The 20,413-nt window shown below is 40.8% G+C and overlaps 2 protein-coding genes and 1 long non-coding RNA gene across 3 annotated transcripts; 1 reads left to right on the top strand and 2 right to left on the bottom strand.

Annotated features, from left to right (window-relative positions):
* Positions 1-2,935: 2,935 nt before the first annotated feature.
* Positions 2,936-4,787, bottom strand: LOC128877213 (adenylate cyclase type 10-like). Its single transcript, XM_054124330.1, has 3 exons — positions 4,523-4,787; positions 3,965-4,099; positions 2,936-3,879 (listed from the first exon to the last, which is right to left on the bottom strand). Exons 1-3 carry the CDS (start codon positions 4,785-4,787, stop codon positions 3,398-3,400), a joined length of 882 nt encoding a protein of 293 aa, XP_053980305.1. The 3' UTR covers positions 2,936-3,397.
* A 992-nt stretch (positions 4,788-5,779) lies between these two features.
* LOC128876858 (protein hunchback) lies at positions 5,780-20,060 on the bottom strand. Its single transcript, XM_054123608.1, has 4 exons — positions 19,486-20,060; positions 13,711-13,866; positions 12,169-12,524; positions 5,780-11,394 (listed from the first exon to the last, which is right to left on the bottom strand). Exons 2-4 carry the CDS (start codon positions 13,855-13,857, stop codon positions 9,906-9,908), a joined length of 1,992 nt encoding a protein of 663 aa, XP_053979583.1. The 5' UTR covers positions 13,858-13,866; positions 19,486-20,060; the 3' UTR covers positions 5,780-9,905.
* On the top strand, positions 16,028-17,805 carry LOC128876859 (uncharacterized). Its single transcript, XR_008457137.1, has 3 exons — positions 16,028-16,479; positions 16,578-17,057; positions 17,156-17,805. It is a non-coding gene; the product is annotated as an uncharacterized LOC128876859 (long non-coding RNA).
* Positions 20,061-20,413: the final 353 nt, after the last annotated feature.

Here is a 20,413-nt window from a genome sequence, read left to right as displayed (position 1 = left end):
ACGGTCTTCTTGTGACGCTTCCAGTCGCTGTCCCCGCAGTACTCCTCCGAATGGGGAAACTGAACTCTCATGATGACGTTCAGGTAGCAGAAATCATTTGGGGATAGGACGGTGGTCAATTTGTTCAATAAAATCCTCTCGCGATCGTTGATCGTCGTACAGTCCGCAGTGTCGAATAACTAGATAAAAATACTCTGAGATCTTTAACGCAAATAAGTAAGAAGACAAACGAAAGCTTATATATTATTCGTTTCGCTTACTTGAAGGAGTATTTCGTATAGCACCGCGTACTCTTTCTCCACGTGAGATAAGTGCAACGGAACCGTAACCAACTTGATTTGCCTGTTTCTAACTACCGTGACGAACGCATCCAAGAGTCGCGACTTGCCCGATCTCTCGTTACCCTGATCAATTGATCGCGATGAGTATTTTAGTGTAAGAGTATTTAGCGTTTCTTTGCCCTTCTTGGATCGAAACTAAAAGAATAAAGGCCGAACCTCGATAAGTAACCCCGAATATGTTCGTCCTGGCACCCCGATTTCGTCCAGGATGTCCTTGAAGTATTCCACTTCTTGAACTCGTCCGAGTATGGGATACGTGTAGTCGACGTTCAAGGGCCTCTCTGTCATCCCGGAAAGGACATACCTTTAAGTAAGTAAAGTTAGTCGCTTAGAAAGCATGAACTCAAGAAGGGTGTTTATCGTTTTACGGGTAGGTGTCGAGCACTTCGTAAACATGAAACTTTCCAAATCCCTGCAACGTCTTCATGCCTCTCGAACGAAACTTCTCTTTGCTCATGTGACTGTAGAAGATGGTGTCATAGTCGCAGGACATCTGTAACAAGTTTAACGTGCTGTATTCTAATGGTACAAAATTTAGAAATAAGAAATGAACGAATAATGATATGTAACAAACTTTTCCATAAGAAATCGACATCAGCGACGCTGCTTTGTCGACAGGCGTGCCGAAAATCATGTACTGCCTCCTGACAGTGTGGCCGATCACCCCACAAAATGCCATACCTTGACAGAGAAATTTGGGATCGTTGCAACATTAGATTCAAGACTTTATTGGTGGTATTCGTCCTGGCTTCCGTTACAATTTGCGTCCTCAGGACTAGGTATACAGGGTTTACTAAGAATGTTTCAACACCATTTTTCTTAGGTATTTCCGGTAGAACAATTAAAAAATGTCTTCAACAAAAGTTTATCAGTACTTGGTGAGCTACATGTTCGCATGTTCTTAAGTCCGAAAGAATGCATTTTAGGTAAAAGAGTGACGGTCACCTTGACATTTTTAAATGACACCATGTATTCTATATCTGCTGCTATATCAAAATTATGTGTCACAAAGGATAGACCATGGCCACCAAGTTGGCACGATATAAACAGACTTTCGCAAAGCTTTTGAAACCATCAGTCATGATCTCCTTATTAAAAAATTAAGCCTCTTAGGTTTCAGGGGCAATCATCATTGATTGGCTATCAAACTATCTATGTGACAGGTCACTCTTTGTGAAGTATAATGGCTTCTTATCCAGAGGGGTATCTGTTACCTCGGTTGTCCCGCAAGGATCGCATCTAGCTCCGCTTTTATTCATTCTTTTCGTCAATGACATCTCTGCGGTTTTTCAGCGCTGCAAATGTTTACTATATGCTGATGACTTAAAGATTTTCAAAAGAGTCGACTCAATCCTGGATGCCACCGCTTGGCAGAATGACCTGGACAGACTAGTGAATGGAGTAAGGATAACATGCTGTTATTTAACATCTCGAAATGTCACACCGTTCATTTTGGTCGGGAGAGAAACCCAATTAAATTTCCCTACTCGATTAACAACACTGGCCTGGAAGTTCGAGAGTAAGTACGTGATCTTGGTGTCACCTTTACCTCGAACCTCTCTTTCGTAACCCATATCCAAAGCACAAAAAAGGCTGCTCTTAAAGCTCTGGGCTTCATCTTACGACAATTCGCGGATTTCAAACACCCTCAGACATTTAAAATTCTTTACTCCTCGTTAGTTTATACCGCATCTTGAATATGCTTCTCAAATCTGGAATCCGCTACAAAGTGGCCTTACAAAAATGATTGAGAATGTTCAACATAAATTCTTAAGGCACGTTTCTTATAAGATAGGGACACCCATGGATATAGCAAGCGATACGAATACGATAATATACTTCGCACTTTGCGAATGCACACGCTTAAGCAGCGCCGAACCGTAGCTGACCTCGTACTACTTTTTAAAATAGTCAATAGTAAAATTGTATGTCCCAGAATACTGGAACTTTTGAAATTCAATACTCCAAGCAGACAACTTCGAAACAGTGATATTTTTTACTTAGATCCATATCGTACCTCGATTGCAAAACAAAATTGTGTCACAAGAATATGTGCGATGGCTAACAGACTTAATATGTCTGTCGATCTCTTTCATGGCTCACCTTTAGCTTCTAAAAGGTCAGTAGTTGCAATTTTGCAGAGGCGCAATCAAGGTTGAACACGTTACATCATAGTGATACCGTATTCGTCTCCATCTTTGTTTTGTTTTTTCTTGCGGTCATGTTATCGCATTGTACTTGATATCAAGGACAGGTTTGCCCGTAAATAAAGTATCATTACTATTATTATTATCATATACAAGATATATCGATATCGGAGCTACCTAGACCTGAGGATGCAAACTAACGTTTGTGAACAAACAAAGTTTGCAACAAACATAGTTTATCGTGTAAAGTTACCAGTCGAGATGCCTATGAAGACAGTTTTAACTCCGCTGACGCGTTTCATCTCATCCATGATCTCCAGCGCGGACAAAACACCGCGTTTCGCCCTGTTCATGTCTTTCAGCCTGCTGTCGTGCCCCTTGATTCCGTACAGGACGCAAAACAGAATATCCTTGTCGTAGACGTTACTTACGCTGACGTGCCCGGAATATCGTTGAACTATGCTGAAACAAAATTGTATGCGGTTGTTATGCGGTTAATGCTGAATAATATTTATAATTACTGTCAGATGTAAGAATTAGTTATTCCAACCATAAATCCGTATTTATTTTAATTACGAATTAGGATAATCATTGTTGTACTTTTGGAGAAGGTTGTAGAGCTGGTCGACCATCGAGATCAGCTCGTAGTCGGAACACTTGCTCGGTAACACGTTGACGGAGACGACCGTCACTCGCTTCATTTCCGTCAGATACTCCAGCGGCCGATCCTTGACGATCTGAAAAATATGTTCCGTGTTAGAGAAGTTCTGAAAGTTTGCAAATGGCTACCTGGTCCAACACCGACGTCATCATGTAAGTTTCCAGGAAAACGCCGAGACGTCGTTTCAACGCTTCGAACGTGGAAACTCTCGCTGGAAAATTAATTTACTTGGTATAATATTAAAAATTTCAGACGTACGAAATGTATTCACCTCGGAAGGGCGTCAAGTCGATTTCGGAAACCAAAGAAATATCGGAGACCGTCGAGATGATGTCTGGATTCATCTCGTGATCGATGGATGGAATCCCTTCTGATGGTCTGGGAGGTGAGAACGTGGACTGTGGGTTCTCTGCTTCGGTCGATGGACCAAGAACCTTGATGATCTGTGAAAAGCTGCTGTTAACTATACTTTCCGATACCTTTCTTTCTTTTTTTTTTCTCTTTTTTTTTTCTTTCACCTTGATGTTACTGGAGTCTTTGATGACGTACTCGTACTGACTCGGCGCGCAATGCTTCCAGGCGCTGGAGGACAGCACTAGGTCCCCTGGAAGACAGATTCTCCTCGCATGCTTCAAATCCTCGATTGGCATTCCGCTGATCACGAAATGCCTCGAGTTGTCGTCGCCGATCACGGAGAAGATCAATTCACCCGCCGAGATCGCGATGTCCGCTGTTTAAAATTCAAGCGACAGTTAACGCTGTCGATACAAGAGCCAAAGACGTTTTGCGAAACGTTAAGCGACGACGTGCGGTACCTTTTGGCGCGGCGATTTTGCTCTTCACCATCGCGATACTCGCCAGGATCTTCTGCCCATTCAAAATTACGCTGTGCACCATCTTGGAGAAGAAGTCGTTGTTGTTCACCTTCCACATTACCAACAGTCCGCCACCTGATCATTTATGAAAATTACAGTCTGGCACGTAGCTACTTAATTGGTGAGAATATTGGCTACAATTATCATCGTAAATTAATATCAAATAATACAAAAGCAGCTCTCGCGCCATTAACGCCAGATAGCGTCAATAATTGTTTGGTGTGTTTATAGTGGGAACTTTGAGGCTATTTTGAGGCTATTTTGAGGCTACTTTTCGCCTCTGTGTTTTTACACTTTGCTGGTGTACTTGTCTTACCAAAAGATCTTTTTTTCCTTACTCTCTTTTTATTTTTTTCGGGTAGATATCTTATGCCACAGGCTTTTCGATATTTTTGCAGATGTAACTTTTGAATTCTTTTGCCATTTATTGACTTTAGGGGCGGACACCCCCGTCCTCTCTGTCCGCCCCTAAAGTCAATCTGCAATTTTTACAATTACGTTCAGAACTCAATTTGGAACTCGTACGCGAGAATTTCAACACGTCCCCTTTAGTATAGTACACTTCCTCGACGACGACGCTAATGTAACTGTTCAGCAGGGTGATCAAAGCGAAACTGCCGCCGTTTTCCGCGCTGTAATGTTTCTCGTAGAGGTCGAAGAATCGGGAGACGTCGATCAAGGCTAAAACCGCGTTGAACTTGCGGAAATCTTTTTTCGTCAGGTCCGGCTCGTAGATGAGCTCGTCAGGGACGAAAGTCGCCATTAGTTTCGTGCATTTATCGTCTCGATAGGAGCTCAACACCTGGATGGTAAACGTGGCGCGATGTTAACGCGACAAAGTCAAATGATAGTTTCAGAAAGCGTACGCTAAATCTTAAATGACGAAGTAACCAACGTCTCTCAACGTTACGCGTCTCTTTTTGTAAATTGGACCCATCAGGTCCGGCGTCCACGCAGTTTTCATTTCCTCGAGAAACGGCATCGACGCTGCGCCCTTAAAACGATCTTTGTCTTCATGTATTAATCCAGAGGATCAAAATCGTGCTTCGATAACCTCGAACTTGTTTCGACACTCGTGACAAATGATCGTCGCGATTGTACCCTACAGTGAAGTAACTTTAATATTCGGAGACTTTTACTTTGTTACATCGTAACTTCGTTTCTAACAAAAACAAAGGAGAAACACAATCAAGTATTATATCGTGGTGTTTTATTTTTTTATAAAGCTACGCTAAGGATAGCATTAAGTGAAATGATGTGAAAAGTTGCGATGTAATTTAAAGTTATCTAACCAAATATCGAACTTATGGAATATGCAAAAGATGTAATGTGAAAGATAATATTAAGAACAGTTAAAAGTATGAAATAGAAAGATATACTATGGAACATGATATAAATTGCAAAGAAAGACAGTGTAAACTGATTGTACAATCACGTACTTTAAATAAACAGTTGAAATGAAATATATTGTGGTGGCATCTTCTGTCCCTTTACAGGAACCACCACCACAATATTTTAACGTATATGTCTAGTAAACGATAGTACAACTTTCACTCGCATAACTTACAATAAATAAAACACGATTTCAATACAACATTGTCCGATTTTCCCGTTACTTTAATATTACTTAATAGATTCGTAAATATAGACTCGAGGAAGCCGGGATATCGTGTAACGAATTAAATTCTCGTAGGAATGAACAGGAATTCGTGAAATTGAACATCGTGGATGAGATTGGTAGAAACGGACATCGGGTTAGATAAATAACTTATATATTTTCTGATTACATATATGTAATAGTAGGAATGTCGAAACATTGCGTTACTCAACTAAACTTATGCTACGTTAGGAACCATGTTTCTTCGTCGATCCACATGATCGTCGAGCGCGAACGTGAAGATTCACGCCTCGTCCGCAATATCTGTATTCGCAGCGAACGAAAAGAAAGGGTCAAGCTTTGATCTTGAATTTTGATCCATTTAAGAACGAAAACGTGTACTCTGGACGTCGAAAATAAAGAAAAAGAAAACAATTTTAGTAGAGAATAATTTTGTATTGCGCCACGAGTAACGAAACGATTTACGTAGACCAACGAAACACTTAGACTTCTTTTTCTGCTCAGTCTTATGCACGCTTTATTGTCGATGCAAACATTGCTTCACTTTTTCGTGTGCGAGAAAATAGAAAAGAAAGAAAACAAAAATAAATTGATCCTTTATCGATAGACTATACCCTCTGTTATTAAAAGCTAGAGGCAATTTTGCACGTATTTTTTCCATTATCAAAATAATTGAACACTGCTCTCGACGCTACCGTTTTTAAATAATTATAAACATTCGTCTTTCCCCCTCGTACACGAATCTGTACAGTTTCCTTGCTTAAAACAGTTCGAGAAACTACAAACAACCGCGTCGTGGATAAGAAACAATGTTATATTCTGATTAAAACGAACTTAAAGGAAACTTTGAACGAATCGAATCGCAGTCGACTTCGAGCGCTGGTCACTTCTCGTCAACGTGTTTCGACGAACACGAGTTCTGGAAAAAAAAGAACTGAAAAAAAGGTTACGTAAAGCAAAATAAAAAGAAAAAAAAAGCACGACTCGAGCGATCGTTGCCTAAAACAGTTCTCGCGATGGTTGAACTTAAAATTCAATTCAGGGGGAATAAAAAAAAAACGAAAAGTTCCTGGAAAGAATGGTCGTTAAGATCGTCAACTCGAGGAAGCTAAGAACCTGTTGAAGCTTCGCGCTGGAAATCGACTTATTTTGGAGAAAAACGTTAGAAAGCAGTCGTTACTTGCGACTTGTATCGAAAATGAAGGAAGAAACGAAACGTCGAGCATCGAAATGACGATGAAATTCCGAGTTGGTGGTTGTAAATGCACACGCACAGCCAAATCCTCTTTACATGGTCGATATCGATAGATTGCACACCATGGACACCCGCACTTAGCAACGATTCACTCGGTGTTTTTATGACTAGAATCGAGGAATTTTCTTTAGCCGTCTTCGTCTCGTTCTTCTTCGACTATTAATTATTAATCATTATCGCGTCCTCGTCCCCTAGTCTCGTTCTTTCGTCATAAATATGTCAGCATGTGATTGAAGTACACCTTACAATCTATAAGTATTGACCGTCGATCTTCCTTGATCTTTTAACGATAGATCGCGCCACCGATTGCCAGAAACGAGAATTCAAAATAGAAAATAAACACTTCGCGTTGCCCTTTACCATCCTTTATCAGTGATCCTTGGCGTGATGTGTTGCGAAAGACAAGATTTGTTTCGTGTTAGATTAGTATTAACAAGTCTCGTAGTTGAAGTAACTCGACAAGCATAAATGTGATTTCATCATGATCTTTTTTACGATAGCAGAGTAATGAAAGCTATGGGAAAACCTTATAGGCAATAGTACGCATTAAAATCTAGGTAAGAATAGTTATGTATAAAGAATGTCATTTTACGTGTCAATTTTTGTAGAATGTTCCTTATCGTGAACTTTTAAACGATGTACTTCTCACCAGACCAATTGTTTTCTTTCCTCTGCACCGTTTGCATTATAAATTCGTTAATCTCGTACCGTTTACTTATTCTTTAAGCATGTCGAGTTACTTGGACGATTAGATTTTACGACGAAAATAAAATGTTTTCAGTTTCCACATTCGAAACAATCTTCTGCTGCATCTTTACTTAGATGTTAATCTACTTTGTAAATAATATACATGGCTCTGTATAGCTTTTTACAGTTCCTATGTACATATCTCGAAAAATATTTGCGTCTCTATAAACCGATGCTTGAGTTTAATAAATGTATAAACATACGATACATTATTTTTTTTAGCAAATTCTGAACATGGTTTCGGATTTAAAAACTGAAAATATTGAATTCTCGTTAATCCTCTGTGGTCCACGTTCTAAAATTAATTCCTTTACGAGCACATCACGCAATTTTAATGTGATTTTCTGTACTTATGAAAATAATATTTGGACTATATACATGAAACATTCTTGTTGATCTAAAATGATCTTTCAACAAGAAGGCTAAGGACCACTGACATGTATTTCTCCTGTAGATGCTTGAAACTGAGTAAAATGATTGTTCTTTGCCATCATATAATCTAAATATTTATATATGTACATATATAGAAAATTCTATAAAATAAAAAAAAAACAATGGAAAAATACGAAAAGCTCTGAAAGACATTTTACTCAACTGTCAAGCCTGCTCGTGAATTCTCTTTGGTCGACGCTATTTTGATTCTCGTTCCAGTAAACCTGCTTATGTGTCTGTTTGACTGAGATTCACAAAAGATGTCTTTACGAAAATATAATATAATCTATATAAATAGTACTCGTTTATGTATAGACTTATCTAGTAATTTGTACATATGTTCCGAGGTATTTAAGGTACAACACTAGGAATGTTCATAAAAACGTTCCTTGTCAATTCGAATAATCTATCTTTCCTCTACGATAGATTCGAGGAGCCTTAACAATGGCAATTGTCTAGATATAAATGCGTTTAACCGGTGAGATTTTGTACAGCGATAGAGCTCGATGGTCTGAAACCAGCGACCCTGGTTTTGCGGGCAGACAGTTAGTAGTTCACGCTATATTTAACGTTTAAGTTTTGGCAGTGGTGGCGTTTTGGTTTATCTGCTAAAATATTAGCAGAACTTTATGTCAAGAGTGCGAGGTAATAGGTAAGACCAGAACTTATCGTACCAGAGATTATCTCTAATACAAAGGACGATAAGTCAGTCAACGATCTGGTACAAGAACTCCAAGGACCAGCCTCGAAAAAGCTTATACCAGAGGCCATTAGAGTTTATCCATAAAACTCCATGGGGAGTTTATAAATAATACTGAATTTAAACAATACTTATAATACATTTACAAACTGGGATATTTATGTAATAACGTACAGCTAGTACTTTGTTACGAATAAATTATACAGAGAAAATATTTAATTTTAAGAATAAGGCTTTTATTACGTGCTCAGAGTGTTTTATATTTACATGTTTTTAATGTTTGTATGAAAGCTATCGTTTTAAAGTACGTATCGATCGAAATAAAATCGTTAAAATTGCAATACTATCGTCTTCTCTTCTTTTACAATTATGTCCAGTGTCTGTGTAATCGTCAATTAGTCTTACGTATGCTCGGCGAGTTGAATAAGGCCCTTAAATTCAGTTCGACAACAGTCTACAAACGATTTCATCTCTACCAGTTATCCATGGTCAAGGCACTTCTTCGGGACTCTTATTCAACTCGTCGAGCTCTGTACAATGTCAGTCTTTGTAATGTCTCTATCGTCACGTTTACTTCAAACGGTATCAAATAACAATTAGCTAAAGAATAGCTAGTCAACACTCTAAATCTCCTGGTCTCATCTCGACCACTCATCACACTCGAGCCACTAACCTAAGGACTAGTTCTAAACCTGTGCTAAATCTTAGCACGCGAATAACAGCCATAACTTCAACGATAAATATCTCGTACCATACTAATTTAAACTCTATCGCTGTACACAACCTCCGTTAACCAGTCAAACTTACACTCGAGGACCTTCGCGCGCAAGTCCTCTGGAATTTCATCGACGTCGCTCGTCGATACTTTTGAGTTACTATTAATTATCCTAAAACGCGACGGATCTATTAGGTCGTCCTAAAAGTTCGCGCCACTTGCACTTCTGCTACAATATTTTGTCACTATTCTGATATAGCCATTAAATATCGATACAGTCTTCGGCACGAACTTACGGGACGAGCTAACATCTTACTCTAATACTTATACTAATCACGCTGACACATTTGATCAGTCATTGAGAGCCACGAGGACTCCGATTTCAAGAATGATTAAACATTCGCGTCGTTCGAATCACGAATGCTTGGACCGGGCGATATGCAAGAAGAAGGACACTTTGTCTGTGCACTGGTGCCCGCACATGTTGCACGTGTAGGGATCGTTATAACCATGGTACCCCATGTGGACGGTGTACATCACCACGTTACCGAAGGCTATCTCGCAGTACTGGCACGTGAATTCGGCGCCAACGGTCAACCCGCTTTCGTTATTGTCTTTGGGTTCCAGGGAGGCTGACCTGCTGGCTACAGGAACCTCCAAGTTCACTGGCTCCTTCTGGTATTGCTGGAGCTCGTCGTCGGTGTCTTCCTCGATAACTCGACGCTCTAGCTTTACAGCTCTGCCTTTGCGCCTGCTGGTCCCCGTCGTCTTGGGCGAGTTCGTCGCCGTCCGCTGCGCCAGATTCACAGGGTCTGGCTTGCTGAGGTCCAGAGGTATTGGCGCCTCGTCTGAACACTGATCGTGCAGGGACAACGTCGACGGGATCGGCTTTGGGACCTCTTCGGGTGATCCATTGGATGCGCTGAAGCGCCTCGCAGCCAGATCCTGCAACATCTCGCCGTCTATCGTCTTCGCGTAGTCCATCAGTACGCTGGCCTTGAACGCGGCGACGTCGGACGTGGAGAAGTGCGACGTAGCCAGAGGGAAGTCAGCGAACAGCTGACCGTACGGAAAGGACATTATGGAGGGAGATTGGGGAACTATGTTGATGCCATTGAGAGGACTGGGAAGGAGGTGGCTCACAGGGGATATTTGAGGCTGCGCCGCGATCTGAGGCGAGGACAGAGGCGCCTGGACGGCGTTGGTGGTAGTCGTCACCACGGTGCTGTTCGGGGCAGAGTCCTCCTGGGATTTGGCATAGGACTTCTGCTTGGGGCCGCGTCTCGTCCCGTAGATGTCGATGATGGGCAACGGGTTAGGAGAGCCGTCTGCGTTCAGCACCATCGCTGGCTGATGCGAGTACTTCCGCAGGTGGAGCTTGAGCGAGTGACAGTACTTTGTCGCGTACGAACAATTCGCGCACCTGTACTGGTAGACGTTCGAGTGGGACTTGAGGTGGCTGTTCAGCATCGACTTGTTCACGCACGAGTACGAGCACTTGTCGCATTTGAACGGTTTCGAACCGAAGTGGTTCCTCAGGTGGTACTCCAAGTGGTGTTTGTACTCCGTGACGAAGGGACACTTGGGGCACGTCAGGAGTTTCTCGGCCTTGATGTGGCCGCGGCTGTGCTCCCAGAACTCGAGCTTCGTGATCGCCACGAAGTTGCACTGTTTGCACCTGAACGTTTTTACCTTGCCCTGCGAGTTCACGCGGGGCACCCGGAGCCCTGGTTCGTCTGCCTCCTCGGACTCGTGTTCAGAACGCTCGCCTTGCGTGGGTGATGAGCGACTCTCGTCTTGGATGGAGCCCGACGGCGTCAGCTGACCTAGCACCGTCTTTGCGAAGTCTGACGGCTGACTCTGCATCGTGCAGTGCGTGGCTAGGTGCTCCGTGAAGGTTAGCCTGCGAAACGGAACACAATCTTAACTAACGATTCATCTATACTTGTAATCTATATGTTGTAGGTCGTTGCGCGAGAGAAACCATGGGAGCTGCATCGAAATTTAACGGGTAATGTATCTTCAATGTTCCAAAATGTTTATGTCTAGGGTGTTCGGTAACTGGTGGTACAAGCGAAAAGGGGATACACGAAAAAATAAGTTGAGAGTATAATATAAAAATTGTTCTGCTGTTATAATTAAATTTCTATGAACGCTGCCGAATACATACTTCTGCTCTTCTGGTTAACCTTTTCGTTACGATAGTCCACTCCGCTGGAGTGACACCACTGACGGAGCACCGCGTCGCAGCCGTACAAACGGATTGTCGCGCGCACGCAGATTATGGCCGGCGCCCGTAATGAAAGGGCTAAATTATCTAAAGGGTTAAATTATCTAAAATAATCGAATGCGGTGGAAAGCGTTCATAGAAACTTAACACTTTACCGACCGGAAGCCTATTAATCGTCTCTTTTCCATGGCAAACAATATAACAATATATAAATTTCTTATTTATTACTGAGATAGCACGATCCCATTGTATGCTTCCATTAATATGTGGATTATGAAATATTATAAAGCCTCGCACGACAAATTTTTATTCTACATTTTCGACTTATTTTATCCTGTAGAATGAATGGACGGCGCTTCCTTTTTCGCTCGCGCCACCAGTTACCGAAAACACCGTGTATTACACGCTCTTTGGGTAGTCCACGATCGACTGAAAGTAGATCTTCACCTGTTCAAAGCTGTGAACGCGCAGATCGGGCACTGCAAGACGTCTTGGCTGATGTCAGCGTCTTCGTTTGACGGTTTCACCGTGCTGGAAACCACGTTCATCGCCTGCTCCGCGTGGTGAACGTCCATGGAGAACTCGAGCGGCGAACCGCCGCAGTTCTTGAACAGCTGCTGTGAACCGTAGTCGTAGGTGCTGCACTGCATGGCGCCGGACTCCTGCGAAGTCGCGCTTCCGGGTGACAGGCTGCAGTTTGCTGTGGTTGAGGATCGCCTGCTTCTGGGCGAGGCGGAGTTGCTGGTGTAGTGATCAGGCGACACGCCTGAGTCGTTGTTTTTGTCCTCGGATGGCTCGTTCTTCTGTCGAGGTTAAGGTTCAGATTCTTGTTAGATTAAGGTTGCTGAGGATTCTATAGTTAGAGGGACGATGTTTAGTGTTAGGAGATGAAGGAGGACGGATTAGGAATAACATCGTCGCTACTTAGATAATATTGAATCGATTAGTATTAGACCAAAATAGTCAAGAAATATTGTAATCAAGGAATTGGAATGAAAGAAAGTAAAGCGTTGTTTGGAGTTGTATAAAATGTAATCTATGTAAGATGTTGAGAGACCATATTTCCTAGGATAGTTTCAATAAATTCAATTTAGAAATTTACTTTGTTGCGCGTAGTTAATCGGAATCCCCCTGATCCACAGTGTGTCATAGTCTGTGTAAACTATGTTGATTATTTTAGTATTCACGTTCTTGCAAAATAAATTTTCGAAACGGAGCACCGTACGGCGGAGTCCGCTGGTTTCAAGTGATGTAAGCGCTAGCAAAGTAATATTTGAACTGATACATCTAAAAAGCCGGGCAACAGAATTTAACCCTTTATTTACTAGCGAGACTTGTAAGCTACCTATTGTGACTTTCCAGTTCACATCTACGAAGAGCGTTTTTAATTGTTGGATGGAAGCACAAGCATTTCTGGAAGCTTGTTAGAGACAATTCTATAAGATGATATAAAACCAAGATGGACGTCTAAATTTTAAAAAGTTTTGAGAAATTCAATAAAGGGTTATTAAATTGTTCGGTAAGGGACCGCCGTGGAAAATTATAATTAAAGCTACGACCACTTAGGTCAGCGAAAACCGACTTCTGGTCCATCGAATCTGGAATTTTTGTACGTGCAATTATTCAATCTCGAATATTCTTTTCCAGAATGAAGCAGGAAGCATGCGTCGACGAGTGGACGGCGAATCAGCCCCAAGAAGAAAACAAACGTACAATTTCTTCGAGCTTATGAGGAGAAGGGTCCAGAGTCCATCGAACCGAGAATGAGACGACATTTTGTCGATGAAGAAAGGGGATGGTCGTGGAAGAGAGAGGTCCGTTGATTTAGGGGACGAAGAACAAAGACAACAAGAGCGCGAAGGGTGGGAATAGGGTGAGATGCAAACGGAACGAGAGATGCGAATAAGTTGAGCGAGCGAGAGAAAGAGAGAGAAAGAGTGAAAAGGAGAGAAGAGATTCGATCGTAGAGGGGTTGAAGCGATTACTCACCACGATTCTATCGGCGATACTCCAAGCGGGCGTGGTTAGCGAATGAATGGAATGGCGTTGCTCCTCGACGATGGTCTGTTCCTGATCCTGTCGTTGCTGGCTCGGCATGTGCACCAGAGCTTCTGCCGTGTCCCAATTTCCTCGCATCTTGTTGCTCTGCGAACCAAAAGTCACAAATTAACCCTCTATGAGCCGAATTTTTGTTTTCTGCAAATACAATTTGCAAGGCATTTATTTTAATATTTCGAGTTAATGGTATTGTCAACCGTCATCAATATTGTTATTGGCTATCAGAGACATTATACAGGGTGTATAATTATACATTTTCGCTAAGGAAAAAGTTGTTTCAAATCACCTCCCGAACCACTTCTTTCAAGGTGTTACAACATTCTTGAGACACCCTGTTAAGTTCGCATATGGCTCCAATGATTAACCCTCTATGAGTCTAAGTAACTTTCTGGTCACATGCAAATATTAGGTTGTCCCGAAAGTTTCTTTCGCGAGTTGCACTCAATTATTTTATGTGGTCGTGTTTACATAAATAGACAATCTAATTTCATAGATATTCATGTTGTAACAGTATTGGAGTAAAATGAATCGTATATATTAGTTATTAATAAAGCGAAAGAAACTTTTAGGACAACCTAATGTATCGACATTTCAGCAAATACTTTGTCTTTCCAACAAATGACGTATACGTCTTAATTATATAATGTCTCTGATAGCCGATATAACGAACCACCCCTTTCAAGGAGTTCCAACATTTTTTGGACACCCTGTATATTCGATACTAGCCGCTGCTTTACCCTCGATAGCTGGAGCACCAACAACTATGCACTTAAAAATTCATTCCGATTGATACCGAACGTTTAAAACGAATTGTACACTTGCAATTAATTGTTTTTAATATTCGGTTGCATGTACGTATCAAAATTGATATAAGCGAACTAATCTATTCGACACTAGTCCTTCACCCTCGATATTGAAGTACCAAGAATTCGAATCTATTACGAATTTATATAAAACAAAATTTATACCGTAAAAGCAACCGTAAGCTAGACGTCGTCCTCTGCAGAATTAGTCGAAATGTACAGTTACGGAAGTTCCAATTGCAACTGTAAATCATAAATTACCACGGCCGACTAGGAGAGCACGGATAGGAAAAATATAACGGACGGAAAATTTGAATAGGATAAAGAAACAGGTGAAAAGTTCCCTCACAATGAAAGCGAAAAGGGTTTGTGCGAATTTCCACGAAGAAGGGTCTACGCGACTGCGACCAATAGCCAATGGCTGCTCGAAGGTACGGTTCAAAGAGTATTTTCCTGGTAAAATTTGCCTATTGCCATCGACATTTTCGCCTCGAATGCCTCGCGAGAACAAACCGTAGGTACGTTGGGCTAATTTATTCAACCAGGGCGACAAACAGCGAAAATGTTTTGGTGACAGAGCTATGAAGCCACCGCAGGAAACTTGTCCTTGCCATTTAGCATCAACATCCTTCGTCCTTATGTGACATTAAACATATTCGATCGCGTACATTTTGAATAACTCTAGAAATTTTAAGTTGTCTACGCTTAAAGCGAGTTCGATTCGAAACATTTAGCAGATACTTCTGGAGTTGAAATTGTCTCGAGTTATACATGTAGAATTTTAATTGTTCACGTATCAACCCTTAAATGCCATAAGTTTCAAATTCCTCAGAGAACTTTTAAATCAAATTGTATGTTTGCAGTTAATTATTTTTGGTTGCATGTATGTATCGAAATTGATACTTGCTTTCTTTTTGAAATAAATAGTCAGTGTAAGAAGTATTCGTACAGCAATCCATTTAAAATAAATGGTTTCTGTACGAATATATTTATTACACTGACTGTATATAAAATATGTATTGGGATTTTCTTTATTATTTTGCGTTTTATCTGGTCACTCCAATAGATACGTTACATCAGGCTTTTAAGGGTTAATAGAAAAGTATACAGTATCTATGTTACGTATAATTTGTTCGATTTTGTTGACTTTACGTGTATTTTTCAAGAAGTATTTTTATTTAGTTTAAATATGACAAATGCTATCCATAATTTGTTTGGTTTTGTTGACTCTACGTGTATTTCTCGAGAAGTATTTTTATTTAGTTTGAACGCTACGGATAATTTGTTCGATACACGCGTAACTCGAGATCTTGAAGTAAGTACCTACGGATGAGTTGTATGAAGAGTGACGAAGCCAGCAACGAATTTGCTAAAATGATAAACCACTTTTGGCAGGTCGTTTCGCGGTTCATCTGGTCGAAGGACAGAAAGGCTCCAGGGTTGAGGTCTCGACCGTCTAATTTATTCAAGTGGAGCACATTTTTGAACCCCGTTAACGGCAGACCGGGTTGGGAGATTCCTGCCTTTGACTTCTAGCGAACGTTTCATTGTCCGTTATGTCCCGTGAGACGACGGCCATAAATAATATTCAAAGCAGCCTAGGTCGCGTCTTTCTCTACCGGTCTACTAAACCGTGGCCCAAGGAAACCTGGACGAAAACAAACAACCCTTGCTAGGAGGAAACGAAGTCTTTCCGCTGAATGCCACGACCAATCCCAAAACGCAATTATGCTATTCTACCAAAGATGGACGAAGTTCCAAACTAAGAGTTCCATACAAATTTAATACACAAAGTTAAATAACGTTTAACATTAACATTTCAGATGAGGGATGAAGATGATAGGATTAAGATTGTAGAATTAATATTATATAAAGCAAGAGAAGATTTAATCTAGAGGTAAATGTTCCGAAGAGAATATTCCACCCCCTGAGATTAATTTCTTCCTTTAGGCTATCTTACTCTAAGGAAACTGAAATGCTACTTTCTTCTTCCAGGAAAGACAGAGTATTCGAAAATCGACCTGGTAAACGGGGACAGACGAGGTTCGAAACTAAATCAAGAGTTCGATACAAATTTAATAGACAAAATTAAATAACATTTAACATTAACATTTCAGATAAGGGATAAAGATAATAAAATTGAGATTGTAGAATTAATATTATATAATGCGAGAGAAGATTTAATTTCTCAGAGGTTCCAAAGAGAATATTCCACCCCCCTGAGATTAATTTCTTCCTTTAGGCTATCTTACTCTAAGGAAACTAAAATGCTACTTTCTTCTTCCAGGAAAGGCAGAGTATTCGAAAATCTGACCTGATTAACGACGACAGACAAAGTCCCAAACTAAATCAAGAGTTCCATACAAATTTAATACTCAAAGTTAAATAACATTTCAGATGAGAGATGAAGATAACAGAATTGAGATTGTACAATTAATATTACAAATTGAAGGCCCGAAAAAATTTAATCTAAAAGTAAATGTTTCGAAGAGAGTCTTTCACCCCCTGAGATTAATTTCTTCCTTTAGGCTATTTTACTCTAAGGAAACTAAAATGCTACTTTCTTCTTCCAGGAAAGCCAAAGTATTCGAAAATCGACCTGGTTAACGGCGACAGAAGACGCGCGATCGAACAAAGGAAAACGTAAACTATCCATCGGGCAATGTCGATGCGAACTTCGTCGAAATTCTTCAGGCTCGCATTCCACAATCGATTAGAGCGGTGCCCTCAACGTCTTCGGCCGAAGAGGATGAAAAAAGTCTTTGGCAAAAGTCGAAGGAAGCCTTCGAAATTCCGAGCACAATCACAACAGTAAATAGAAAAGCTGCGAGCCGAAGGGTCAAAGGGGGGAGAATGGAAACACGTGCCAGGAACCACTGTGGATCCTCGAGACTCAAGACATCACCGACAACTCTTATCAACGATGTTCGATACGCAAACGATGGATAAATAACATCCGATTCGCCGATTATTAGATAACGATAAAAATTTATGATGCGAAACGCAAAATAAGAAACTAGAATGAAATTGGAATGAAATTAGAAAGGAATGAGAATTCATGTTGTATGAAGTGACGACGAAATACAGTCAGTCCAATAGGTACTCGTGTATTAATTTATAGGTATGACGTTCTCAAATAAATGTTTCGTTATAAATATACGTGTATATATTTGTAACGAAAAATTTGTTTGGAAACATCACACCTGCCATTCAATTTAGACAAATTCCTTCAATGGACACAAAGAGTACGAACACTTATGGGACTGACTGTATATAATTAATTTAACCTTCGATTGACATAGTCACATTCAGCGACTACAAATCAATTGATACATTAAATTTCTGCTATTCTATTTTACATTATATTTTTATTCTACTATATTTCTATATTACTATATTCAATTGTACTATTTCAAGTTTCTGCTAATCGTAAGCTTCGTTAATGCTCACATGTTTATATAGATCACATATAGGTAAAGATCGCGACATTTCGTTTGAAAAATGTATCCACGAAGAGACCGCGAGCAATGGCGCCGTACGGCGTTATGGTGAACGAGAAATGAATGCCTATAAGAGCCATTTATATCACGCAAATACGACTGTGTTTCGAGGCTCAAAATCTACTATATAAACTACATACTAATATATATCCTATTGTATAAATAACAATTCGAAATTCAGATATAAATTATATCGTGTAATCGAACGTAGCCAAGTAATTCAAACTGAAGATCCACCATCGATCATCCTCCATGCTAAACGCGTTACGAGCACCGAGAAATTGATTCCATAAACCGATACCTAGGTTCGCCCATTTATTTGCACGAACTCTACTCGTCGTGTTAAAATTTAACGAAATATCGCACGATTGTTTTCCGTCGTTCTCGTCGCCATGTTGGAATTTTCTCGGTGTTTGTTTCTCCCGAAAGACAGTAAATGTCATTGCCGTATCGACGCTTTTCGAAACACGCAAACAAACGGCCAAATTCGAGGAACACGTGCGCGCGCGCGCGAGCGCGTGGTACATACCTCTCTCCTTGAAAGTCGACGATTCTTGGAAATGAATTCCGCGATGGAAAACTCGACGTCGTCGCGAAACGTTTCGTCCCGTCGATCCGACCGACGCGCGTTCGATGTTATTTTATCGGGGCGACAAGTGAACGACGCCGAAAAAACCCGCTCGCTTCGACGAACACGAGGGAAAAAACGATAAAGAAATTTCGCGTGTCGGAAATCGCACGTCTCTGGAACTTTGAACGTCGCGATAACGGAAGCGCCTTGCTTGTACTTATTCGCGGCTTCGACTTTCAAACATAACTTTGTATTACTACCGTTCGGTTGGAATTCAAATTTTCCTTCATTTATAAATATTACATATAGGCTAAAATAGATCGCGACTCGAGACTATGTCTTCTAGTGTATAATTAAGACAGTTTCCAAATTTACGAGTAGTTTTACGCAAGAAACTAATATCAGATCGCGAGACAAACATCTACAGTCGGCCCCATGAATATTCGTACCCTCTACATCTATCCAAGATATTTGTTTAAATTAAACGATAGGCTTGATAGGTTTCATATATAAGCTTCTTCATACACGTATTTATAGTGAATAATTAATATAGAATAACTAACACAAGTATTACTTATATTAATCTCAAAATTATTATTTAATTTAGTCAAACTTCTTCGATAGGCATAAAGGGTGCAAATATTTACGCAATAAATACAATATCCTTTCATCGGGTTCAACTTGAAGATCGTCGTTCTCCGAAAGCTAGCGAGCGGATAAATAGCCCGGTACCCGCCTTATGAAACCAAAATCCTGCCCAAGGATACGAAATCCATCGGCGAGCCTCGCGCATGTTGTTATTAAACTCTGATAATTAATTGTACGGGCATACCTCGAATTGGAAATTTCCAGCTTCGTTCGAGCACCGTGGAAGACGTCCTACGAGTCGTGGTGGCTTCGATGGTCCTTGCACAAGTGTCACTGATACGATATCCGATAAACAGCGACGGCCTCGTCGCGCAAACGAGACTTGCACTTAACAATAACCGAGGAAAATCCGTGTAAACGCGTGCTCTTCGACCCGATTTTGGTCTCGAGTACCGTGCGGATGCTCGAGGTCGACTGGCGATACTAAATGTCCCAACGTGGTAGCGGGGTTTATTTGTAGACGGTGCCGATGGGGCAGCTACCCTCTCCATTCGTCCTTTCCGCCTATCCAATCGGAGGCACGGCCGCAGGCGTCCCCCATTCACACGCGTTTTTAAATATTACCCCTTCCCATTACCTGCTCGATGGCTCGTTGCGAATTAGAATCCGTCTTTTTGCCCGAATCCTTCCTTTCCATCCCCACCACGGCTCCCCGGCGACTCTTCAGAGATTGTTTCGGGGGGTAACGTCGCAGTTTCAACCCCTTCCTTCGTTCGGGGTTCTAATTAATCCCCACTTTCGCGTTTATTCTTCGTACTCCGGCTAGCGGTACATTTGAAAACGTCTCGTCCCGGAGAAATTCTACCGCGATCGATTCCAATACTTTCCATGATTCTTTTAACCCTTTGAGTGCCAACGACCGGTATATCGCTCCTCCATACAGTTGCAAAAAGGGCCAAGAGCACTGAGTGCTATAACTCGTTCGAAACCATACGTTTATGTATAACAATTATGAATAGAATATTTATGTTTACTTTTAATTATGTTTACTTACAAATAAAGTTCAAATTCAAGTTTTTATAAAAGTATTTTCCATGTGCAAATTTATTTTTTGATAAACCTACGACGTTTCATTTTTAGTCTTTTAGTAATAAAGGAACTCTAACGTGTTT

This window comes from Hylaeus volcanicus, chromosome 5 (assembly GCF_026283585.1).
Source record: "Hylaeus volcanicus isolate JK05 chromosome 5, UHH_iyHylVolc1.0_haploid, whole genome shotgun sequence".
Lineage (NCBI taxonomy): Eukaryota > Metazoa > Arthropoda > Insecta > Hymenoptera > Colletidae > Hylaeus > Hylaeus volcanicus.
Note: the sequence above shows the minus strand (reverse complement) of the source record. Positions and strands in the feature narration are given on the sequence as shown.